General features: G+C 46.0%; 8 protein-coding genes across 8 annotated transcripts; 3 read left to right on the forward strand and 5 right to left on the reverse strand.

Moving 5' to 3' along the window:
* Positions 1-87: 87 nt before the first annotated feature.
* On the reverse strand, positions 88-2,255 carry N7471_014045 (uncharacterized protein; the record flags this gene model as incomplete). The annotated part of the gene is made up of 11 exons (XM_057286763.1): positions 88-301; positions 356-391; positions 446-510; positions 573-664; positions 714-735; positions 797-1,064; positions 1,118-1,303; positions 1,360-1,412; positions 1,467-1,529; positions 1,584-1,681; positions 1,736-2,255. 11 exons carry the CDS (start codon positions 2,253-2,255, stop codon positions 88-90), a joined length of 1,617 nt encoding a protein of 538 aa, XP_057128832.1.
* A 757-nt stretch (positions 2,256-3,012) lies between these two features.
* Positions 3,013-5,553, forward strand: N7471_014046 (putative alpha-glucosidase; the record flags this gene model as incomplete). The annotated part of the gene is made up of 1 exon (XM_057286764.1): positions 3,013-5,553. The coding sequence occupies one exon, from the start codon at positions 3,013-3,015 to the stop codon at positions 5,551-5,553; it is 2,541 nt and encodes an 846-aa protein (XP_057128833.1).
* A 449-nt stretch (positions 5,554-6,002) lies between these two features.
* Positions 6,003-6,437, reverse strand: N7471_014047 (uncharacterized protein; the record flags this gene model as incomplete). Its single annotated transcript, XM_057286765.1, has 1 exon — positions 6,003-6,437. One exon carries the CDS (start codon positions 6,435-6,437, stop codon positions 6,003-6,005), a length of 435 nt encoding a protein of 144 aa, XP_057128834.1.
* Positions 6,438-6,562: 125 nt separating this feature from the next.
* Positions 6,563-8,204, reverse strand: N7471_014048 (F-box protein; the record flags this gene model as incomplete). The annotated part of the gene is made up of 3 exons (XM_057286766.1): positions 6,563-6,963; positions 7,049-7,354; positions 7,421-8,204. The coding sequence occupies 3 exons, from the start codon at positions 8,202-8,204 to the stop codon at positions 6,563-6,565; spliced, it is 1,491 nt and encodes a 496-aa protein (XP_057128835.1).
* An 807-nt stretch (positions 8,205-9,011) lies between these two features.
* On the forward strand, positions 9,012-12,256 carry N7471_014049 (DEAD/DEAH box helicase; the record flags this gene model as incomplete). The annotated part of the gene is made up of 9 exons (XM_057286767.1): positions 9,012-9,521; positions 9,571-10,139; positions 10,193-10,303; positions 10,363-10,435; positions 10,492-10,606; positions 10,831-10,935; positions 11,000-11,765; positions 11,828-12,013; positions 12,079-12,256. The coding sequence occupies 9 exons, from the start codon at positions 9,012-9,014 to the stop codon at positions 12,254-12,256; spliced, it is 2,613 nt and encodes an 870-aa protein (XP_057128836.1).
* A 423-nt stretch (positions 12,257-12,679) lies between these two features.
* On the reverse strand, positions 12,680-15,882 carry N7471_014050 (uncharacterized protein; the record flags this gene model as incomplete). The annotated part of the gene is made up of 6 exons (XM_057286768.1): positions 12,680-13,902; positions 13,981-14,420; positions 14,473-14,727; positions 14,785-14,890; positions 14,953-15,549; positions 15,609-15,882. 6 exons carry the CDS (start codon positions 15,880-15,882, stop codon positions 12,680-12,682), a joined length of 2,895 nt encoding a protein of 964 aa, XP_057128837.1.
* A 2,412-nt stretch (positions 15,883-18,294) lies between these two features.
* N7471_014051 (uncharacterized protein) lies at positions 18,295-19,128 on the reverse strand (the record flags this gene model as incomplete). The annotated part of the gene is made up of 1 exon (XM_057286769.1): positions 18,295-19,128. One exon carries the CDS (start codon positions 19,126-19,128, stop codon positions 18,295-18,297), a length of 834 nt encoding a protein of 277 aa, XP_057128838.1.
* Positions 19,129-22,359: 3,231 nt separating this feature from the next.
* Positions 22,360-22,995, forward strand: N7471_014052 (uncharacterized protein; the record flags this gene model as incomplete). The annotated part of the gene is made up of 1 exon (XM_057286770.1): positions 22,360-22,995. One exon carries the CDS (start codon positions 22,360-22,362, stop codon positions 22,993-22,995), a length of 636 nt encoding a protein of 211 aa, XP_057128839.1.
* Between the last annotated feature and the right edge of the window lie 1,887 nt (positions 22,996-24,882).

Genomic DNA, 24,882 nt, shown 5'->3' on the forward strand with positions numbered 1-24,882 from the left:
TACATAGAATGGTGGCAATAGTTATCAAATAAAGCAAAATCACAAGTCCTACTTACTATAACATATACTAATTAAACCGGCCAAAGCTTAGAAGACATAGACAAAGTCCTCATTTTGCAGGTCAGTCAGATCTTTCCACGCATTGTCATCTGCTGCTTGTTGAGGCAGCTCTTCTTTGGCATCGTCGGAGACAGCTTGAATGGTTTGCATCGATTGATCTACAATCTTGGCGTCCTTTCCGAGAGCCACACGTCTCTTCTCATGCTTCTTGTTTAGGAAGTACAGATATGCGGTATTTGCCCTAAGAAGTCAGAATTAGCAAATTGTAGAGCAGTTGAAATTGGATGAAACCTACCCGGTCAGACCTATCAAGACACAAAACATCGCGAGGCTAGTCGGGTGTTAGATATTTGATGCTCAAAAGCTTCTGTGTTTATGAACTTACTTGGACAACAGACCACGGCGGTAAAGCGGCGCTTCATTCGTGGTGTAAAGGTTCGGTCCAAGGACCTTGATAGGAAGAATGTTAGCAAGAAACCCGATCTGGGGGCTTAGAGTGCTACATACATTACCAGCGCACTGTCCCACATACAGGATAGCGGTAGTAACCTTCTTTTTGTCTCTCCGGCTGTGTTTCCTGCAGACCAGGAGTATATCAAGGGGGCTAGGGATGGTCAGTTGGGCTCAAGTCCCGAAACTAAGTAAACGCTTACTGATAGCTGGGTACACAGAGATCTGGATAAAGTCTATTAGTATTCCTTCCACGGTACCGTTTTCGGTTCGATTCAACACTTACAATGTAGTATCCTGCAAGTAGAGGCCCCTTGTGAGCATTGTCATGGGCAATATGCAACAGCATCACACAACCCGCGATAGGTGGAAGACAGAGCAATGCTAGGACTGGACCCTTCATTTTCCAAACGGTCGCTAGCCAAGCTCCTCCCATTGTGGCGACAAGCTGGACTGCGCCGAAAGGAATGTTGAAAAGCATGGTATCATATTGACTGAGGCCAAAGGACTTGATAATCAAAGGCCCGAAAGTAGTGATACCGCCACTTGGAACACTGAAGGTCGGTTAGCAACTTTAGTCCGGTGTACTCGTTCTGAGCCAACTCACGAAATCGAGAACATTAACGCAAACCAGAACCATGATTTGGGGTCAAGGAAGGCTTCTTTTGCGTGGTCCCATTTCCACTCTTGGCTCTCGACACCCTGTTGGTTCATTCGCTGTCTTTCAATAGATAGCAGTTTGTCCTCCTCTCCAAGGAACTTGGCGGACATGGGGGAATCCGGCATGAAGACACTGTGTAGAACTGTCTTAGTATAATACAGGCAAAAAGGGACAGGGCCAAATCCTACAGAATAATGGCAGAGAACCCAACAGTAACTAGACCGAAGAAGAGGAAGATGATCTAATCGGCGTTAGTTGGTAATACCTCGACAGACAATCCCATGTTATAACTTACCTGGTAGGGCGCAAATATAGAGGAATTGATATGACCCAGTCCAAAGGCAATCAAGCTTCCAAACTTCCCTTCAGTGTCAACTTAAGTGCCAAGAAAACGATATGAGAGAAAACCCACCATATTAACGACTCCGTTCATCGCATACCAAGAACTCAATCTCACAGGCTGCTCACGACGCCGATACCACATTTGAGTGACTGCAATGAAGGCCGGTGCTGGTGAAACCCATCGTTAGTAGGATAGCAATGTATGATTCGGAGATAACGAACCAATTCCAGCCTCAAAGATACCAAGAAAGATGCGGCAAGCAAGCAGCTCTCCAAAGTTTGTAGCAGCAGTCATGCATGTTAAAGCAATACCCCATAAGAGGCAGGAGACAGCCAGAAACTTTGCCAGGGGGACTTTAACCAGAAGGTAGGCAACGAGGGGCTGGAACACCAGCTGAGCCAGATAGATCGAACCGCCTAGCCAGGAGTACTGATGGCCATGGAGATGGGCTTTCTCAACGATTCCAAAAACTGAGGCGTACGAGATGGTCGACTTGTCGAGTTGCTGGAGGAAGTAGATTCCGAGGAGAATGGGAAGTAGACGCAAATCGATCTTCCGAAGAACTTTGGCGTTGTTCTCGGGAGTCAGAATGTTTGAGTGCCCTACCTCCTCGATGAGCTTCAAAGCCTGATCGCCTTTGGGCTGACTTCCAGTCCCATCATTATGAGGAGGCACAGCTCGTGGCAGCTCGGGCTCAATGGTCTCCACGAACTCCTCCTGCTGGCCCTTTGGCTGTGACATGGCTAGTCACCTGCAGAGGCACAACGGGAAATAATAAAAGACCAAGAAGTTATAGAGACAAAATGAATCAAGTCAGAAGAGGGGACACAAAATGTTTAGCCTTGATATATGTAGTACGGGCTTGCATGCAAAAACCCCGTGGGGAAAAACTCTATTACATTCCCCGGACAAGGCAATTCAAACCCGAAGTGTGAAAACCACAGATGGTAGATTTATCCTTTTTAGTCCTTGGCATGGTTGCCGATGAAACTTGGTACAAGTCCACGCGGTCAGTTGATTTGGAGAGAAACGGCAAAACACGTTGCTACATGTAGCCGACGTCGGGATGTTTTATCCAATCACTTCACTGAGGCAAATGCCGTGGGAGGGGGTATGCGAAGAAAGGGAGTCATAAGAAGGTGCCCAGAATCATTAGGATCGGATTTCGGTCAGCAAAACCGAGAGAAAAGTTAGCGCAGGACCGGCCATCTGGGGCCCCGGGATGTCTTTTGCGGGGAAAACACGGCAATGCGGAAGTTTGCGGCAGAATCATCTCGGTACTACCCATTTTACAACCTTCGCGTCTCCGCTTCTCGGTGATTATCCCCGATATCCGATTCTATACAGCTGCAATGCATCATTGGAACCACCGCGGGGTACATGGAAAGATGGGACTGAGGGGAGCTCGACAAACATTCAAATACACCACCATGTCAAGGAATATCTTGGTATTCTCAGCAGTTCCTCTGAATCAACTACATTGTCTTTCACATTCATCATGCCTCAAAAAGAAAGCTACCCCAAGGGCTACTCGCAAGTGACCCAGGCCACTAACCAAGAAGCTTCCGTCCACGTTCGAAGCAGCACAAAGAGCAAGAGTGCCTTTGATTTTACCTTCGAGGCTATTCGTCCGAACCTGTTCCGAGCCACTTTCTCCTCCGCAGAACACCCTATCCCTCCCTATCCTAGTGTCACCAAGCCTGAGACCAACCTCCAGGGCGCCAATGTCTTCGCCAAGGAGGGTGACTCCTCCAAATCAATCGATGTCGCCGGTGTCACTGCTTCCGTAAACTGGGAACACACCCCCGTGGTCAAACTGTCATGGGCCGGCTCCGACAAGCCTCTGCACGAGGATTTGCCGCTGCGGTCTTATGTCGAAGATGGCGACGGTGTCGCTAACTACTCCGTGCATGACCGCGAATGCCTCCATGTCGGACTCGGCGAGAAGGCGGCTCCCATGGATTTGACTGGTCGTCAATTCCAGCTCTCGGCTACCGACTCTTTTGGATACGATGTATACAACACCGATCCCCTCTACAAGCACATTCCGCTCCTGATTAAGGCTTCTGCAGAGGGATGTGTGGCCATCTTCTCGACCACCCATGGCCGCGGTCTGTGGTCTGTAGGAGCCGAGATCGATGGTCTTTGGGGACACTTCAAGGTGTACCGCCAGGACTACGGTGGTCTCGAGCAATACTACATTGTTGGAAAGACCATCAAAGATGTTGTCCGCTCATATGCCGAGTTGGTCGGCTTCCCCATTCTCGTGCCCCGCTGGGCTTACGGCTATATCTCCGGTGGCTACAAGTACACTATGCTTGATGAGCCGCAAAAGGCCCACTTGGCCCTTCTGGAGTTTGCGGAGAAGCTCAAGCAACATGGCATTCCTTGCTCGGCTCACCAAATGAGTTCGGGCTATTCCATTGCTGAGACCGAGCCCAAAGTCCGCAATGTCTTTACATGGAACCGAGAGCGGTTCCCGGATCCCCAAGACTGGATTGCTAAGATGCACCAGTACGGTATCCGACTTCTCACCAACATCAAGCCTTTCCTACTGGCTTCTCACCCCGACTTCCAGAAGCTGGTTGATGCAGGTGGCTTCTTCAAGGATGCCGAAAAGGAGGCTGGGTACATGCGTCTGTGGAGTGCTGGCGGTGCCACCGGTGGCGACGGTGCTCACATTGACTTCACCTCGGCGGAGGCCTTCAAATGGTGGTACGACGGGGTTCAGAGTCTCAAAAAGGTTGGCATTGACGGTATGTGGAACGACAACAATGAATACACCCTACCCGACGATGATTGGACCATGTCTCTCAATGAGCCCACCGTGGCGAACGCTGCAGCAAAGAATGTCAAGAACTCCGTCGGACTCTGGGGTCGTGCTCTCCACACCGAGCTGATGGGCAAATCTTCCCATGATGCCCTGCAAGACATGGAACCCAAGCTGCGTCCCTTCGTCCTGACCCGCAGCGCTACCGCTGGAACTCTCCGCTATGCCGCATCCTCCTGGAGCGGCGACAACGTCACTAGCTGGGAAAACATGAAGGGCGCCAATGCCCTATCTCTTAACGCCGGCATGTCCCTTCTCCAATGTGAAGGCCACGACATCGGCGGATTCGAAGGCCCACAGCCCTCCCCGGAGCTCCTCCTCCGCTGGATCCAACTAGGCTGCCACGCTCCCCGCTTCGCAATCAACTGCTTCAAGACTTCTCCCAAGGACTCTGCCGTTGGTGACGTCATCGAGCCCTTCATGTACCCCGAGATCACGCCTCAGGTCCGCGACACCATTAAGCGTCGCTACGAAATGTTGCCCTACATCTACTCTCTCGGCCTGGAGAGCCACAAATTCGCAACACCGCCGCAGCGCTGGACCGGCTGGGGCTACGAGTCTGATCCCGAGGTGTGGACCAAAACACTCAAGGCGGGCGAGGATCAGTTCTGGTTCGGTGAGACCGTACTAGTTGGCGGGGTCTACAAAACCGGTATCGACGTCGCAAACGTCTACCTGCCCCGCAAGACCGGCGTCTTCGACTATGGCTACGTCAACATGAACGCTCCGTACCAGTACCTCGCATCCGGGCAGTGGGTCGAGATCTCGTCAGAATGGCAGAAGAGCATTGCGCTCATTGCCCGTGTCGGTGGTGCCATTCCTGTCGGCAAGAGCGTGCACACCCGTGTTCCTGGCGATGAGACCGCTGCGTCAGTGGCCGTCCAGGATATTGACGATTACCGTGGTGTGGAAGTGTTCCCGCCCAAGGGAACTTCGCACGGTACGGTCTTTGCTACGACTTGGTATGAAGATGATGGTATCTCGGTCCAACCTGGTACTGCTGCCTACACGATTAGCTACAGCTCTACCGAGGAGAAGGTACTTGTCAAGTTTGAGCGTGATGAGGCTGCCTTTGTTCCTGCTTGGAAGGATTTGGATATTGTTTTGCACAATGGGGATCAGCGCCGTGTTGTCTCAAGTACTGGTGATGAGATCGTGCTTAAGGGTACAGACTCGCGTGGTCGCGTTGTGTATACTCTCAAGGCTTAGGCCTTCGAGTCTTGCATATAGATAGGTTGTCCCAGTCCCGTGAATATAGACTTGCATGTGGGATATACGAGGTTAGATCGAGGATAGATAAATTTATAAGAATTCCCAATGTTTTCAATGTATATCCTGGCTTTGACGCAATTAGAGCAAAATACGTAGAAGGTGGAGAGAGATATATATTTCGACGTGGATGAGCCCCTCCATCGCACCTGCTGCGCGGGAAGGAGTGCATCATTTCCGCGCGGTCATCAGTTAACGCGAGAATGAGACCTTATCCTTTTCCTAGGCGAGGCGCGACTTTATCGTGGAGTTCGTCATCCAGTTGGATGTTACTGGGTGAAAGATATATGTTCGGCGCTTGGAAGAGCATGTGCGAGATATGGTGTTGCTTTTTCGAGCCGAAAAGATAAAATGGCGTGAAGTTGCGAGGGTAATGATCGCCTCGGAAATTAGAGTTCAATCCCCGACTCTTCCACTCGGGTCATCGTTACGTCGCAATGTATCGAGTGCGAGTACTCTCCTGCCTCGACGATGCCGATCTCACCCTTGACGGTCGGACTGGATTGGTCGGGGTTGTCGATCTGAAGCATTAACTGTTCGAGATGTGCTGGACCATTCGGCGCGAATCCGATGTCTTCATCCGGGAATTTCTTGCGCAGCGTGATGTATTGATTTTTAACATCATCCTCCAGTTCCACGGCCAGGATAATCTGTTGACGTTGGGTTGTGCGATGGACTCTCGTCTGGAATTCCAGGAACACGATAGTATTGGCTGTAGGACTATTTCGCAGTCGACATGTGTTCTTGACTTCGTCGATGATGGTTTCTTCCAGTTTCTGCATCAGCTGGTGAATGAAGCCGCGTTCTATCGGGAACGGACTCATCACGACGTTGCGCAGCACCCAAGCTGTATTCTTGTAATCCAGATTTTTAACATAACCTTGTTTTTTGTGGCTCGTAACCCCCCCGACGGCCGCCTCCAATTTGGATAGATATCAAAGTGCTGGTGCTAGATAGGCGTGTTGGGCGGCCAGCTTTGAAGGATCACAGAACACATATCCTGGAACGCAAAGGAAATCTTCAGATCATCCAGTGCAAAGCCCCAGGCCATTGTAACCCGACTATCTGGCTGATATCCAGGGGAGCATTCCCATCCCAAGGTGATCTTGTCGGCGTTTCGAAAATATAGATTAAACTGGGAATCGCCCTCGACTTCGAATTTCATCCGTTTCAAAGCGGGCATACGTTGGGCCGCGTAGCCCAGCGATATGAGAAGTCGATGGAAATTTTCTTCTATCCTCACTGATGGCCAGCCCCATCCCCGCTCGACATCGCATATCTCGTCTTCCCAGTCGTCGATCTGGTCGATTTCGGCCTGGTCCTCCGCCGTGTGGTGGAAAGTCCATTCTCCTTTTGGTTGATTTGTTATTAGGGACCTTGGACATAGTGCACGTTTCTTTTTCCCTTTCTCTTCCGGAGGAGACAAATTACGTACCTGAAGGAAGCCAGGGTGGCACACACTCAACCTCCAATATCTCCAGATGGGGCCAGTGTAAGGAGCCTAGGTTAGGCTTGCCTTCACCATCTAAAGGACACATGAAGTCAAACGGAATAGCTGTGTTTTTCAACTTTAATTCCTGAAGGTGAACGCTGAGATCTCGCAGCTTAAGGCTCATACTATCAATCCCAGAAGGGATGACATTTAGTGCAGACATGGACGGCTTCCACGGGCCATCCTTCTCCCCTTCATAGTCTAGCACCCTTAGGCTCCTTGGAATAGAACCGATAAGAGAGGATAGTGCTATATAGATATTAGTCAAATATGCTTAGATTTCAAGAAATATATATTAAAAAGGGTACAGCTTACCTGCACGACGTGCTTGTATATACTCCAAGTGATCAGGACGGACCCATTCGTTGAGATTGACCTCTAGTTCCGTGATTTTTGGACAGCTCTGGAGTATAGTTTGCACTGCTCCAGTCCAGATTTGATGATGCTGGTCCCAGGAGGGATCGTGGTTTAGGAAAGAGAGCTTCTCAATGCATGGAACAGATGCTAGATCTGGACCATTGTTGAGAAAACGCGCCCGGTATGGGGGTATTGAAAATATACGTCCTTTTTTGTAATCCCAACGATAATCACCAGCGATATCCCAGTGCTGAGTATATGGTTCTGGTGCAGGGTTATATCGACGTCCTCGGACATATAGATACAATTTGAGGCGGGCACTCTGGTCACGTGAGTGAAGCACTTGGAAAAGTCTAACTATAGCCGTCTGAAAAGCTAGATCATTGGCCTTTCTGATAGGGTTTTCTATACAGTAACCTTTAGAATTCCCCAACTCTTTACGTGTGGTCCAGTCCAATAGTTCGTAGGGGACGAGGATATCGTACTCTAGATTTCGGATCCAGGTTTGCCGTATAGCACGATCGCCGGATGTGAGTTTTTGGAAATTTGCGAGAGACATTCCACGTTGCCGTTTTTCTTTGTGCTCATCGTCACTATAGACAGCGATGGTGGAGTAGATGAGGGGCTCAAAGGCCGCCTGCCATGAGCGACAAACAGAAGTGCATGGAACTAGAGAGCTCCCGTCATTTTGCAGAAGTGTTGCGATCTCGAGTAACAGTTCCACGGGCAGTGGTACTGTCATTATGCTGCGGAGGTGTCTTGGCAGAGAATAACACTGCACAGTTAATTGGATCAGGCCACTGGTATATGAAAGAACCGAATTTACATCAAAACCAGCGGATAATAGCGGAGAAACGAAGAAAAGAAGTAGAGCGTGTCAGTTGCCCTGGAGAAGGAGTGCTTACATAATTGAAGGATCGGCCCGCCAGGCCCGACTTCGGGAGTTTTCCAAGGTTGGGCGCGGCGCCCCTACGACAGTAGCGGCTACCTAGGTATCTCCCTACAAATTCCCGAAGTCCAACCTTGGAAAAACTTGGAACCTTCCAAGGTTGGAGCCGTCAGTACATAACGGTATTTGAAGGCCTCAACTCGGGTATATGATAAAAAGTAATAGTTAAATGGCTGAGTGGCTCGCCTATGTGGCTGGCTTGTACGTTGATTAACGTTATCTGAGAGACAAAGGTGGCCTGAATTTGCCTACATCTTATTTAAGTTCGAGAGCGAGGAAAAATGTTGGGTATCGATGGTTTACCCAGCGAGGCCAAAGGATCTTCATTCTAAATTTTCCCATATGATGCATCCAATCATGGCTGCCTTGTCCTTTCGTCACCGCTTGGGGCACAACAGCCAACCACAGTCTTCAAGATCCCTGCGATTCTAAGTGGCTGTTCAGTGAGGCTGCGCAATTTTTTACCGTGAGTGCAAAGCCACACGGCTGTGCAAATCCGGCCTTGATGAGACGCCGAGAGAAATGTGTTTAGGAATGAAAGTCCTAGATCTGTACTGTTCAATTCCATTCAACATAACCCCCGCTGCGAAACCAAGAATCATGACTCAGTTCGACTTCACTAGAGAAGCGACGCAAAGGCGAGATTGGGACGAGTGCGATGCTATTGCACCCAACGAGCAATCCGAACCCGACCCCAAGAGACAATGCATGGAACATGCATGGACAACCCATGACCTTCTTCTAGATCCATACCCATTATTTTCGAGCCTGGTGCCAGTAACCCACGCTCAGGATGCTGAAGTGTCCCTTGGCTCACACGATATCTGGGCTAGCTTCCAAGATGAGGTGCCTTCTAGCAACTTTGACCTTACGCGTTTCTTCAACGTCGAAAATGAACATTCGTCAAATCTTGCCCAGCAATCCTCCGGTTTTCATCTTCAACCCCCAGAAGCTTCAGATGCAACTCAATCCCTTCCTACGCCAAATTCCGACCGTAACTATCCTGATGTGCAGCCAAAGATTACCACCACCCCCGGCACGCTTTTAGAAGACACATTGTCCACTCCCCAGAGCCTTGTTTCCAGGTCATATGATACGTGTTTCGGAATGGTCAGTGGTAAATTCACATTCATACTTACCGCACATCTAATATCGTTAGATCATCACAAGCGCATCCTGCCATAGATTGCCTAATGAATCTGGAAATTTTATCCCAGTGAACGTCCAAGTACTTGGCGATGTTCTGAAGCTGTTTGGTGGCCATACGAATTATCATGTCGGGTTATTAAACTCACCAGCACTGGGAAAACTTGCACGCGAGTTCACTGTAACCTTCTCCGCCAAGTGCGAGAAGACTAAGGAAACTAAAGACATGAGGAAATCGCTGGGTTATAAAGACACGCTGGTACATATCGTACTATACGGACTTCACGAGGATCTGAATGCAGTTGGGAACACTCTCTCCGAGGGTGGTCTGTTTCTTCAGCATCCAACTCAATGTGACGCCTCCGTACCTTACAGAAACCCCCAGTATTTGATATCTCCAGGAACCGAAATGCCACAAATTGAGGACCTAGCCAATGGCTCCCTCTCAACCATGACGATAGTGAATCAATCCTTGGATAAAGAGAGGACCAGTGAAGTATTTCAAGCTTTCGAAACCGTGGACGGTCCAGCCAAATTTGCCCCTGTCGAACAAAGCCCCCGATTGCAGACAAATCTCAAGGAGTAAGTGAAGTGGCCTTGAGTCACTTTGTATCCCCTTGCTAACGACTTAACAGGCATCAAATCAAAGCACTTTCTATGATGACCGAAAAGGAACGTGGTGTCATTGAAGAGGCAGATTTCCCAACTCTCTGGGAAATCCTCCGTGACTTTGACGGTAACGTCAGGTAAGTCCCAGGATTACTCTTAAATAATTCTTAGAATCTTACCATATCTGTTTCGGCAGGTATCGACATGCTGTCACCGGATCAACACAGAAATGTCGCCCGCAGCCCCCTGCGGGAGGAATACTCGCCGATGTTAGTTATATCCTCGCTATGGCCTTGTCAAGACTTTTCCCTCTCACAAAAATTAGGAAATGGGGCTAGGCAAAACAATCAGTGTATTGGCACTTATTGCATGGTACCTTGATGGTTTGTCTTTGGAGAGCACAGAACCAAGAACAACACTCATCATCACAACCCCCTCTAGTATGTGCCCATGTGCTATTATTCAAGGACCTTCCACTGACTATGAGAAGCGATCCCCGGATGGAAACAACAAATTTCGCGGTATTATGCCCTTCCTTCACTCTATGGTTATTCACCGACTGATCATTGGAATAGACACTTTCGGCCAGGGCAGATCCGCATGGTCGTGTTTCATGGCCCAAATCGGCACAAGCTGATACCGGAACTATTGAATCATGATATAGTCATGACAACATATGACACTTTGCGTAGTGAATGGTCAAGTGGGGCAGTAAACAGTGCTCTCTTTTCTAACTCTGAGGGATGGGCTCGGGTGGTTCTTGATGAAGGTGAGGCTTCCATCATGACAAAAAGATTGATATTCGAGTTGTTCACTGATTAGCTGAATTTCAGCTCATCATATCCGCTCTCGTACCTCCCAAATCTTCCAGGCTACATGCCAACTTCGCGCTCGGTATCGTTGGTGCCTTACAGGGACCCCAATTCACAACCGATTAGAAGACTATGCAGCACTAATTTCTTTTGTTGGAGTACCTCCATTTACTGGGCCATATGGAAAGACCGCATTCGCGGAATGGTTGATCAAACCTATACACATGTACGGCAAGAATACGTTGGGAATTAACCGCCTGAGAAAGCTGGTTGCTGCGACATGTCTCCGACGAACGAAAAGCCACGTGCAAGATCAACTTAAACTACCACTACGCGTCGAAAGGGAGGAGCTTGTTGAGTTGGACTCAGGAGAGCGGAGAATCTACGATTTCCTTAAATCCCGAGCTTCATCTCTCGTCGTCGGGAACTCCACTCAGCACTCCCAGATGGATAAGGCGCGCTGGGGGACTATGCTCTCTCTGATCGGCTTTTTACGGCTTATTTGCAACCACGGAGATCAACTGTTACCTGCTATAGCAACAGATCTATACCACAGCCAGACCTTGTCGACTATGGATTTTCAATGCGACGCAAATGACTTCGAACTTGAAGGATTAAGCGATCCTCCAGTCAGTCTCACGCCTGACTTGCCATTGACACCAATGGCGCCAAATGAGGTGATCAAAGCGGATTATCGCCCCTCGTCTAAAGTCAATACACTATTGAAGAACATTCAGAATGAGCAAAGCGGCAATCATTTGCTCTCTGGTGAACGACCCGTCAAGAGGTGAGGCAGATCTCAGTTAATTTTAATTCGTCAGACTTTCTGACTCCTCTCTCCCAATGCAGTGTCATATTCAGTTTCTGGACGAAGATGCTCGACCTTCTTGAAGTTGCAATGCAAGCAAACAATTTTGTCTTCGAGCGCATCGATGGCAAAACACCTCTTGAAAAGAGGTCACTTGCTCTGAAGAGGTTCAGCGAGGACTCAAGTTGTACAGTGATGCTCGCCAGCATTGGAAGTGTTGCAGAAGGGTGAGTTATGTGTCAACCTTCCATCTTATAGCTTTTTGTAGGCTGATTTGGTATGCCATTTTTAGAGTCGACCTTACAGCAGCCAGTTGTGTGCACATGGTTGAGCCACAGTGGAATCCCATGGTTGAGGCACAGGCTCTTAATCGAGTGCATCGCATGGGTCAAGTTCGTGATGTGACAGTAACTCGCTACATTGTCAAAGACTCAATCGAACTGGTATATTCAGCTTCACCCATTTTGTAGTACCTTGTTGTGGCCTCATTCTTCTTGCACGCATTTATCTCAACCGCTGACATTGGCTCGTCCTGAAATAGTACGTTCAGGCGGTTCAACAAACTAAATTAAAGCTAGTTCAGCAATCGTTCAGCGATGAGATGCCGGACCAATTAGTTTTGAGTGAGAGTCGATTCCAGGTATGTAATTTGGTGAAGCATGTTTGCTTTGGACAGTGGCATTGACAAGTAACAAGAAATTGCTAGAGCTGCTAAAATAAGGAGTAGTCTGTCGGGTGTTGAGAGACGGAGCTAAGATGTAAAACTCCATTAACACCACATAGAACACCCAAAATATCAAAAGTTCACTTAGAGACCAATGCTTTTCAACTTTGGCTTCAAAATAAAACGGGCGATCAGTATGGGTCATCATGAGCTGGGTCAAGATACCATCTCACTTCGTAGATTTGGATCGCTGTTCTGTGGCCCACTCCACGAGCTCATCCCAAGTCATTCCTAGCCATTTTGAAACTCCTTTGGCTCCCATTTCCGTACCAGCAGTTTTCGGTTCGCTGTCCCTTCTGTGTCGATACACAGCATTCGGGTCTGCTCCTGCAAGGAGGAGGAGTTTCATCATCTCGGCGCCTTCACTGGTCCTTTTTGCGGCCGCTGCTATCAATGGAGTCTTTTGCAATTCGTTTCGTCGGGTATTCAAACTCCTAAAGTCCACAGCTGCGCCGTTGATAAGCAACACTTTCGCTATTGAGACTGAGCAAGTCGAGGACGCTACTGCCTTCAATAAACGACTCAAATCGTCCGTGTTTAGATGGCCAAGCAATGCCTGTTCACTCAAGGTACTTGCAAGTCTTTCCTGTTTGGCAGGATCCTTCACAGCATGAAGTATGTTCTCAATCATAGGTCCTTTTCTAAAACGGTATGATTTAAAGCGCATTTTCCATATCTCAAACACTTCAGTCGATTCTGTATTTGCACCGAGTTGCATGAATGCAGCGGAAAATTCTTCAGGCAATCGTGGAATGATCCATTTCAAAACCTCCACATTCTCGCCTTTGATTGACTGTTCAGCGCAGGTGACATAAAGGTTCTCCGTGCTTTTTAAATCCGGTTTCCATTTACTAGACAGACATTGGAAAATCCGCAATGTCCCAGAAAATGCAGCTTCTTGGAGAAGCCGTTCCCCTGGAAGGTCGTCCAAGTCCTTGAATCTGGGATACAGTGCCTCCACTTGCGCTGCCATGCCCATTGCAATCATATCCGACAATAGTGGTACAAGCTCATCGTCGTCAGGATTTTTGATCAGCTGGATGGGTTTCAAAGGTGCATGAGGATGGCAATTTGACACGTGTCTCGTCAGTTCACCCGAGGAAGAAAACCCTAATGTTGAAAAGTCACACGACGGATGCGTACACTTGTATGCGCGATCATGAACTCTGCAATGCGCTTCGCGAGCCGATCTTGTTTCGAATGAGATTTGCTGGGACTGACAGATATTGTACTTGCATCTGAACAGACGCCCCCCGTAGAGCCTCCTCAGCTTGGGACAGTTACATTTAGCAATGTGATTTTCTTTCGGGCATAGAAGCGATTCGAATTGCTCATAGATTCCCAGCGAAGAGTATGATAAAAAGAATGGATCTAGATTTGTCCACGAATCATCTGAAGTAGGGAGTATGATTAGCAGGGTTGAAAGATTTTTCTTCGTGGACAGATTAACAAAGCTTGGTTCGTGAATACCTTTGTCTTCTTCTTCCAGCTTCCAATCACCCACATCCATACGGCGAAATTGAAGCTCTTGGTGCAGAAGCTTATGTATGTTTGGTGCACTCTCTCTGAATATTTTAAACTCGTCACTTTGCTGAGAGTCAAAGTCTTCTATGGCTTCATAATTCCCGTTCTCACATTCGTAAGCAAAACGACTGAGGGCACGAAGCAGGCTTTCTGGGGGGGAGCGGTTGCCCAATAGTTTCGCGCAATTTTGAACTAACACTATCCATTGACTGGCCGCAAACCAATGCAAGCGGTATGAACCTGACAATATGTTTTCCTTGATCATATCGGGTTCAAAGTCGACTTCAAATATGTTGAAGGACAGGTAATGAAGGCACGTCATGGTCATTTCGAGGTTGGCTTCCAATTCTCGAACAAATTGATAGTCTTGTTTCTCAAAAAGATACCTTGCCAAGTTAGCTAAGATCTCTTCACTGAAACTCCAAAAAGGAAACCCACTGCTTGACGGTGAAGTGTACGAAGTAAACATGATCATTGAAGGTTTCAACGATGGGTCCACAGAGCCGCACAATATTTACCACGTTCTCGGAGCGAGGTAGTTCGCCCTCCCCTTTAGCGTTAAGACTCAAAGCAAAGCTCAGTTCCTGGATTTTGATTGGAATTGGAGAACATCCTATCCATCCCAAGGCTCGTTGAGACATTACTTTCGACGAAGGTTGCAAATCATTGAGACGCTGTAAAACACGCGCATACCTTGAATGGGAATTAATGGTAAACACTTGCCACTGGTCTTGTTTGGGAGTATCTTACGCTTCATCCAAGCTCTCTGGGAGAACGGCCAATTCATTTTGAACTTGGTCAGAGGTGTGGCACATTTGAATATTGTCCATCACCACCCTCGCGTAAAGAAACATGCCTAGAATCAAAAACCGAAATTTTCAACAATCTGACTTTGAAAGGTTACATGTTTGGAATCACCTTGCGCTTTTGTCGCTAACGGGGTCAACAAACTCTTGATCTCTGCGCAAGCATCCTCATCAAATCCAGATTCGGCCAGCCAACTTCCAGCTTTCACTGAGACATATGCGTGGATGCAGCCACTGTTGTTGTCATGGACTTGAATCACCTTCGACGTGGCCTTTAGGACTGCATTAATTTCATCTTGTGCTCTACTGCTAATCAGTAGTCGTGTTTCAGTCGAGACCTTCAACATATTTAGGAGCTCCTTTAGGATTTCCACCCTGCGCTCGCTCTCAGGAAGTTCATCAAGACCGTCAATGATTATGTAGGTCGGACCAACGCATTTGAGTAATTCTGTCAAGGTTTCGCGAGCAAATCTAGTATTGCTCTTCAGGCTCCTTTTACTTGACTGGAAAGTGTGAAAGAGCTTAGCTCGCAAGTCTTGTTTGAGAGTTTCATCAAAGTACTCCATGCCAATAACGAGCTGGAATATTAGCGAGTGTATGATCGACACTGTCGACGCGTTACCTTGTTTGTAGCTCAGGAATGCAAATAGCGTTGTGTGTGATAGACCTCTCAATTTGTCCACAATGATAGATGAAATGTGAGTTTTGCCTGTTCATAGCACACCTGTTAGGATTTTTCACTGAACCATTGTGGAAATTCCAACACACCTGCTCCGGGTATACCTTGGAGCCAGACAACCTTTGTTGATTCATCACTTGTGCCAATCCATTTTTTTAACGTCTGCTCCCTTTGAAGCCAGCGTCCGGTTCGTTCACAGATCGTCCGTTGCAGTCTGTCGAGCTCATCGTCATATAACCTTGGCGAGATGTAGTCTTTTTTAGATACCCTTAGTAGTCCGCGTACCAGGTACTCGGTACTCGGTATCATGCCGAATCCACCATGCTGGCTTAGCTCTTCACAGGGGGCCACGTCCCGGATCATTCTGATCTGCTACCTGCATACACGGAGTACACCATACAAGAGACCTAATTTTCACTAGGGGCATACAATATTCGCCGATATGAACAGACTTTCGCGACAAATATGTGTTTAATGCTCAAGTCATAGCACACTGCACAGGACTCTTGCCCGCTCAGTTGTATTGAGCCCTTCTAAGGTTAATCTAATTGATCTGCCAAATACACGGATATCAATATTGTGATAAGGATAAACAGACCTCTCCAGGAAGATTTTGCCAATCGTCCATCAGGGCCGTGGCTTTTATTTTGAGTGGTAATTGGGGGTGTTTTCATCAAAAAGTATCCAGCGGTGCCAAGATAATTGATCGTGTTTGTGGAACCACTCGCACCTATCTTTTCTGTTTGAAAAAGCAAAAATGAAAATCAGTGGGTAGCAAAAAGGGGTCAGTTCTTTCAACAGAGAGATTCCACAAGCCTTTGGGGAACGATATATATTGGAAAGACGTTCTGCCGCGCACGCTGAAAAAGGCATTTGAGGATCTCGCTGTTTCTCATTCCTCCCCACTGCTATCTGTTGAGAATCCAAGTTAATTCTCAGTAATTAACATGGAGCTTTCAACGCTAACCGTAATTCGGTATGCTTTATGCATTACGAATCACCATGCCTTTCTCTCACGCCAAGAGCTTCGAAGTCCTACGGAATCGAGATTAGCGCCGTCGATGCAGTTTGCCGTCTACACCACCAATTCCTGTATACAACCGCCAGCTTGTTGTATCACAGGAAGGCATTTTAATTCAGGCTGCTTTTAGTGCTATCATCGCCCTTTCAGCTCTTTCTTTCTGATTCCACCACTCTGTTTCCATTACAAATTGATAGATTCCAGGGGGAGAAGGAGAAGCCTATAAATATAGGCTTCTTTCTATGTATGAAGAGATTAGACAGTTTACAATTTCATTTCTGGCACTATATTCATAGTCCCATTTATCTTTGCAAGAGATACTCCTTTTTACCTGCTGTATAGTCCCTCTGTATACTATTTCAACAGGTTATAAGCCCGGTCTGACTCTATCAGCCGGGATTTTCTATACCATTACTCACCTCTGAGTACTTCTTTAAAGCTTTTTTATAAGCTTCACTACTTGATTAAGGCCCTTTTATAGGCTTTACGACTTCATCTCTTATAAAAACCTCTCTATCTCTAAGAATGGCACCTAGCGCTGGGTTCTGGGTTACTACCCTCAACCCAGACCTAATATAAACCCAGGCTGGGGCCCCAATTAGGTTACAAACATAATAAACTTGCCAAGCATCCTAATACAGCGTGTTTAAAGCTCGTTTTAGGACCTTATATATACGAAATTTTCTATTTATTTAAGATATAGTATATAATAAATAAATAAATTTAATAAATTATATATGGTCATAGGGAAAGGGTGGTGTTAACGCCTATCTCAGATATATATTTTGAACTTCAAGTTTATAAAATTCACCTTTTTTATATTTTCTCCACTGTACCTAGTTAGATTTGAATTAAATTAGATCAATATCTATATCTATCCTTTATACTAAACCTATTAAGTTAGTAGAAAATAGCTAATACAGAGAATATAAGAGCATAAAATTATGAAAAATTATGAAAATTTGGGGTTTGCTGGGGCCCCAGCCTGGGTCCTGGGTTGGGTCCGGGTCCGGGTTGGATATCTTGACCCAGACCCGGGTTGTGCGACAGACTACTCTTACTCACTAAGTATGATCACGGTTTCTCTTTTCCCTAATTACCTGTGATCTGATAACAGATAGGTTAGTTGGCTCTCGGTGGCCCATCAGTAGTTACGGTCTCCGCAACTGATTGGTGACTAGCATGTCCGTAACAAGATGCTTCAATGTTTTGAAACTGAATCAAGGGATAGCTTGATATAGCTTCAGGGTTGCAAGACAACTTCTAGCTGCGTGCTAGATACTATATACCGATATAGTAGTCTTATTTAGTGCGAACCAGGCTCATAACTGTCGGAGTATTCCGTATTGTAAATGTAGGGGTCCAATCAATGGTATTCAACTCTCTGTATTGCTGTATCCACTATTCTGGCAATTTATACTATCCTGATTACATAAGAAATATTACAGCATTTGTAGGATTAATAAATCCTCCGGTATACCGGCGTAACTGCGCCGACATGTTGTCGTGGCCTCAGGCCGTAGTGAATGCCTCAGGCACCAACCCCTAGGTTTGCTAGACAGATAGTCAGGCAGCTTGCTTCCTGTAGGAATCAACTCTCTCCCTCCTCTCCTTTGGCCCCTACATAGCGTAGTGCCGAAGAGTATCATTCACATTAATAATTTTTTTAAAAGCCTGAGTGAGTCCCCCGTGTTTTACCAGCGCCTATTTTTAGAAAGACCGCTCTAGATCTTCCCGAGGTGGACTTGCTTCCCTTACGACTGTGATGAGTTTAATAACCCATTCCGTGATGGATGACCGTTCGTCATTCTAGGCTGGTCGAGAATATCATGGTCACTTAACAGTCCAGGCTGGTAAGGGTCAATCTTATCTGGGAACTTGAATATCTTTCTTTGACCATTTAGCACAGTGACTGGGACACCTTCGCCTTTCTTCTCCCATTGGCCAATATTGGCATATTCGTAGGCCATACGCTGTAACTGTAGCTTGTTATCCAGTATCCACTGGAGTCGTTTATGGTTGACTGGGTCATGCTTCTCGCGCCATTTGTTGATGCTTGGCTCGAGAGTCCAGCTGAGGAGAAGGATAATGGCACCAATACCAAATATCAGAGACAGAGCCAGGATACTGAAGTTCTGGTATGTACCGGGATTGGGGACCTTTTGCTGCTTGCACATAATGGGCCAACCATTCGCGGTTGGAGTGATGATTCGAGCCTCCGGAGGGAGGTTAGTTGGGCCGCTAGCAAACTCGACAATTGCATGTTGGAGAATAGCTAGGCTGACGGTAAACCAGCTCTTGACTTCAATAACCCATTGATTGTCTGGCAAAGGGGCCTGGAGCAATTTGTAAACCTGGCTATTTGCTTGCAGTGCCGAGCTCGCCCGCCCTCCTATCGAAAAGTATACACTGTCGGTAAGGAGAATATGTTGAATCCGATTTGCGGTAGCCAGTTGTCGTGGATTATATCCGATCGTATCGAGGGCGCCGACCAAGGAGTTCGCTCCGGTGAGAGTAGTGCAGCTGTCGACATTGGAGTCATTCCAGAGACTCGGATTACAGAATTGATGCTGATCTACACAGACCATCACGTTCATAAGGTCTAGGTCAAAAGTTAGATACCTTATAAGCACAGGCTGTCGGGATTCAAATACAATCAGCCTTGTAAAAGGTATAATTGACACCGTCGGCAGTCAGCGAAACGCTTCTGTGTGATGTGAAAAAAGGGTCATTTATTTGTTGCGTGGACTCGACGCCATTCGGGGCAAGATATATCAAAGTGATGTCTCCTGTCGCTTTAGTCGTATTGAGCTGTGGAATCGGTGTCCAAGTATTGGATTCGCCCGCAATCGCAAAAATAGAACTGGCAACAGTTAACATTAAACTTTAGTAAATTTCTCTGACGCTCACTTCAAGTCATATCCACCGCCGAAGGTTGATTCGATTTTATGGTAGACGAAAGTCCATTGTGAAGTACCAGAAATGGGGCCGTAGAAATATTGATAGATAGGTCCAGCACTGGTATTTGTCATTTCATACCGGCCGCCTTTAATGACAGAGCATGTGGCAACCCGGCGATATTTTACTCTGTCTCCTGGAGGCGCATTGATGCCCAAATCTTCATGGGAATCAATAAAACCAGTGTTCAACTCTAACGCCGCGCTGTCACCATACCAGCACCAACCATCAGCAAATGGACAATTCGCGTCAGTCCTGGATGAAAAAGGGATTTGTTGTTTGATGAAACTTTTGCACCGCGGGTCTTTTTTATTGGGTCCATAGCATAGTCCAGTATAACTGGCAGCTGAAATAGAGTCTGAGAGAAGCTTGAAACTGAAATGCGGAACAGACACATTGCTCGCACTTGGGATCGTCCACGTGCCACAGTTGTGGGACCGCACTAAAGTGTCTGTTCCGGCAGATTTTGAAGCCTCAGATGACAGTATGCCTGCCGCTGTCCAGCCAATGAAGACCAGAAGACCCCAAATAGACAAGCTCCAACATCGAAATAGAATATTCAAGATGAAACGTTTTGGCGGTGTCTGGAACTGCCGTCCTTGAGGACCATCGGCAGGTCTCTTCACCCACGCGCAAGGTAGCATAAAGAGCTCCCAGAAACTTGCCCAAGGACCCTGAGAATTGCGTAAGATCACCTGGTGCTGAAGATGCAGGGTATCGACCGGTTTCTTTGTAGCTCCGATTTCGAAAAGGATGAAGGAGAAAATCGTCCAGAATCCTTCGCCCACAAAGACAATGAAAATGCCGAGAAAAGTTGTTAGGAAACCCCCACCACTCTCAGTTAGAGTTAAAGTAGCACCGAGGACACTGTTCCGATCATAGTTGATCCAAGGACCGGTAAAGGTATAGGAAGACATCGCATAAAGAAGACAAGGATAACAACTACCGCGTTCTACCACTATCAAGACCTGAGGCCAAGGATGCTCTCAAGGTCACCGATGAAGGGATTTATATGTATGGAAAAGTTTATTGTCCAGTCGTGACGAAATGCATAGGCAACCATAGGTGTGATTGTCTGGTAAACACTTTGGCGACATATCATACTTCTAGGTAAGGGCAGAGCATGGTAAAGGTTATGGTGACTCAACACTTTTCAAATTCTAATGCATGTGATGAAATATAATAGTCTGATGTTCTAGGCACAGAGGTCCCAATGAATGAACATTGTAATAAAGAGTGTCTGGGCAACGTGACAGCTATGTACCTTTGCTCATATTGTACGTCACCTGAAGTACCGGTACTGCAGTACTTGTCAAGACCTAGACTCCATGCTATCTTCGACTATTCTATAATTACGAAGAAAGTCTTTTGGCGACGTTGATTATATCGAGAACCTCCTTCAGAGAACAAGAGTTAGGATAGTAGCTGAGCCTATTATTCAGTAAAGACTGACGATCTATATACCTTAACGAGCCTTTCGGCTATAGGTGGTATTACCTTTTACGGAAGATGGCTACTTGTTAAGATTAGGTAATACTTGTTGTTCGTACCTGATATATTTCGCCAAAATATACTAAAAACTATTGTTCAGGGTGCTTCTAGCTTGTCCTGTCCAAGGCCACTAGATGATAAAATGATCCGAGTGACCTTAACCAAGTCATGAGGTTAAACTGCTTTGCCACCTGTGAGATATGCCTGATAAGTTCTGAGGCTGTCTATGTGCCTTCACTGTTTTCGGCTCTCGCTGTAATACAATTAGGTCTTGGATTTCAATTGCAGGGTTAATGATGCTACTCTTCAACCTTGGGCGCGGAAAGCTTCGTAGAAGGTGGGACGTGTGAGGAGGACGTCAGTAAAATGATCATTCCCTTCGCCATGATCTAGACCTGCCCACGAGTTCTGTCTAGAACATTTCGAATCTTTAGCACAATAGAATACCAGTCATAGGCTGGCGGGTTGCCATAGGCTTTCATGGACGCTGCACCGCATAGCATTTTCAAACCCCATCGAACTATGAGCCACGGAAGAGAGTAGCGCGTATTCCATTCACAAGAAGCTCTCGGGACGTGGTTTTCAGATAGACCCCAAGAACATTGAGGGGTTTATTAATTGGTGGAACACCGAAATTTTGGGGGCTAGTGCTCCTCACCGCTATTCGAATTCCTCTCAGACCACAGTGTCACCAGAGCCACCAGAACCACGGCAAGATTAGAAACCGGCTTATCCGCCCAATTACTACATTGAGAACGCCGCCTCAACCATTGTTGGCATTTACGGAATGTAACAATTCCCTCGTCGGCTTCTCAGCAAGGAGTCAAATATAAATCGAAATTCCACTTGACGGTCTGAAAAGGAGTCTTATCAATGCCACAGACATGTCTAGAGCAAAGGTTTGTACTGCATGTTTTTACTGTTCATATTATTACAACATTTCCCGGCTAACTTCATGGCTGTTTTTGACCAGTCACAATTCCTTACGATGAGGCGGCTTAAATTTCGGTTACGGGATCGGTACGGTATGACATCATGCCCTAGTCTCAGTGTCCCAAGAAATCACCCCCTCTAACCCTTTAATGACCATTTGACTAGCATGATAATGATGACATGGTTGAGACAATCCCGCAGCAGCTTTGCCATGGTTTTTACGGATCGTTATGTTCAGGACTAGACAACATCGACCAGAACCTAGAACATTATCTTAACGTTCGAGCGGCATTTTTGGAATTGCTAGAAAGGAGACGGAGCGTTATAAAATGGGAGGGCGTTTCTGGTGCTAACATAGAATTACTTTTGATGTTGCAGATACCGTCATACTGGACTACAGTCGCTATAGTACAGTCAGCCCATATATCAAATCAATTATGCACTTCTTACGTTTTGGGACTCTCTTCCTCAGCGGCATATCAACCAGCATTGCCGTGTCTAACAGTAACTGCTCGAACTCTACCGACATCCAAGTTGTCCAATACGCCTCAGCTATCCAGGCCTACAGTTATCTCTTCTACTCCTCCATCCCATTGAATCAGACCTTCTTCTCCAATGCACCAAACAGCTCCAATGCAAACTATTATATCAACATCCGGCGTATGGCACAACAGAACTACAGGGGCGCTCTGCTCGTCGAGAGCGTTGGCTCCAACATCACGGGTTTCCAATCTCCCAAGTGCAACTTCACAAGTCTCTCCCCTACGAATGCTACGGAATTCTTGGACGAAACCCTTTATCTAGAAACCAGTTTGACAGGTGCTTTTCTTGGATTGTCTAGATATACACAGACAACTGAGATCTCAGAACTCATTAACTGGCTGGCTGTTCAGCATGGCACCCATTCCACCTATATCGCAAGCTTCAGCCAACCCGGTATCTTCCCACCCAATGGTACCTCATTCGTGCCCATTCTTCCTTCTGAGCATGTTCTCGGCACCGGAAATGAGCCATACATGCTGGGCCAGCTCCTAGGAACGTGTGTGACTGCGCTAAAGGGGCCTTGCAGTTAGATACTACTTGAGGGGGCCCAAATGCGAGTTTGAGAACCGTTGCTGCAGCGCTACTTCCTGCGACTCGATGGCTACTTGTTGCAAGGTCTACATTAAAAAAATCTTATCTCCCTATGTATCCTATGCTTATGTATTTTGCTCCTATAGGTGCAAGTCATCCTGTGTCTACTACGTGTTTGAAATAATCTGCCCTAATCTTTGACTGTCTTTTAATTTGATTTTAGCAACTTCCGCTAGATTGTCAATGCCGAAATTGTATTTTTAGTGCCACTATAGGTTGTTTTAATGTCTAGACTTTTAGTATCTTTGATTTGACTTCTATTATTCTCCAAGCAAGGACGTTGGTACAGTTAACAGATTACACAAAACTTGACCTAGACTTTCTCGCGTAGAGGAGCGGAATAAATTCTGCTGCGTGTTAAATATCTGATTGTTAGTTAATGTCGGAGCAAGCTGCAACAATAAGGACTAGTAATCCAGATATACGTGTGAGCGGCAACTCTAGCATGTAGAGTCCATTCTTGCTAAGACTAAGGCTAATTAATAGTCGGTCTATTTAGTCTCTATAGTATTTTTAAACGGAACTACTTTAAGATAATTAAAAAGCCGGTTTAAGCTAAGCTACATAATATACGTAAGATAGGGGGTTCGGATAATATTAACCTCTAGAGGTAAAGCCTATTATAGGGAATTAACTAATATTTTATTATTTAATATATTATTGTTACGCACTGCTAACTGGTCACAGTTAGGTTAGAAGGGTTCGGTTATACTTGCCTTATGCTTCTTAGGTTTCTAACGTTAACGATCTGTTCTCTTAACCGTACTATTGCCTAATAGGCCTTACTATAGGATAGGTCCTATTGAGGTATCGAGGAACGATGCTAGGTAGAGCGCCAAGGAGATCTATACTAAGGTATTGGTCTACTTGTAGGTGTTTGTCAAGTTATAATTAAGTAAAGAGTCACTAAAGTTCTAAAGGTATACTTCGGGACGGCTAGCGGGAGGCCGGTTCTAGCTCCCTTTAGTGGTAGAGGTTTGCTAGTCTATATAGGTATATATATACCGGATATCTTCTAGAAGTGGGTCCTACTTAGGGCTAATCATACTCTTACTCACTAAGCGTGATCGCGGTTTCTCTTTTCCCTAAATACCCGGGTATCCTAGAGTATAGGATATTACACGTGATCTGATAACAGATCGTTCGGTTGGCTCTTGGTGGCCCATTAGTAGTTGCGGTCTCCACAACTGATTGGTGACTAGCATGTCCGTAACAATTATCTATAGTTAATCTAAAGATTCGGTCTTAGATATTATAATCGATAAAGGTCTCTAAGAGAATACCGCTTATATTTACGCCTATATAAGTATTATAGACGGGTTTAAACCTAAGAAGAACCTTATAATATACCTAATTTATATTAATAAAATAGCTAGTAATAGCTATAAATACCACCTAAATAGAGATATCCAATAGTCTAAGGTAATTAATATCTTTAAGTTTACTAGAAGTATTTTAAGTGTAGATTATTACTACTTTTTAACCTAAGCGAATAGTCGGTAACGAATAGTATCGGCTAATAGGAGTTTTAGATCGCTTAGGGCTAATCGGGCGTTTAAGATTAAGCGTTAAAAGATATAATACTTAACTAAATAGAATAAAAGCCGATTAAGAGTAATAAACTAGAGAATATTATACTCCTAGTCTTCTTATATAAAGACTCTATCGCTTAATATACCCTTAATTAATAAAAGTTAGTGTTTCGAAGTTAAGTATTAAATCTAAATAAAAATACTATTTTTTAAATAAATTTTAATATCGCCCCCTTCTATTAGTTTACGTCTACTACCCTTATATAAAAAGATGTCTTAAGATATCTTATTATA

The sequence above is a fragment of the Penicillium samsonianum genome, assembly GCF_028829775.1.
Source record: "Penicillium samsonianum strain IBT 33392 chromosome Unknown utg000011l_segment0_segment0, whole genome shotgun sequence".
Taxonomy (NCBI): domain Eukaryota; kingdom Fungi; phylum Ascomycota; class Eurotiomycetes; order Eurotiales; family Aspergillaceae; genus Penicillium; species Penicillium samsonianum.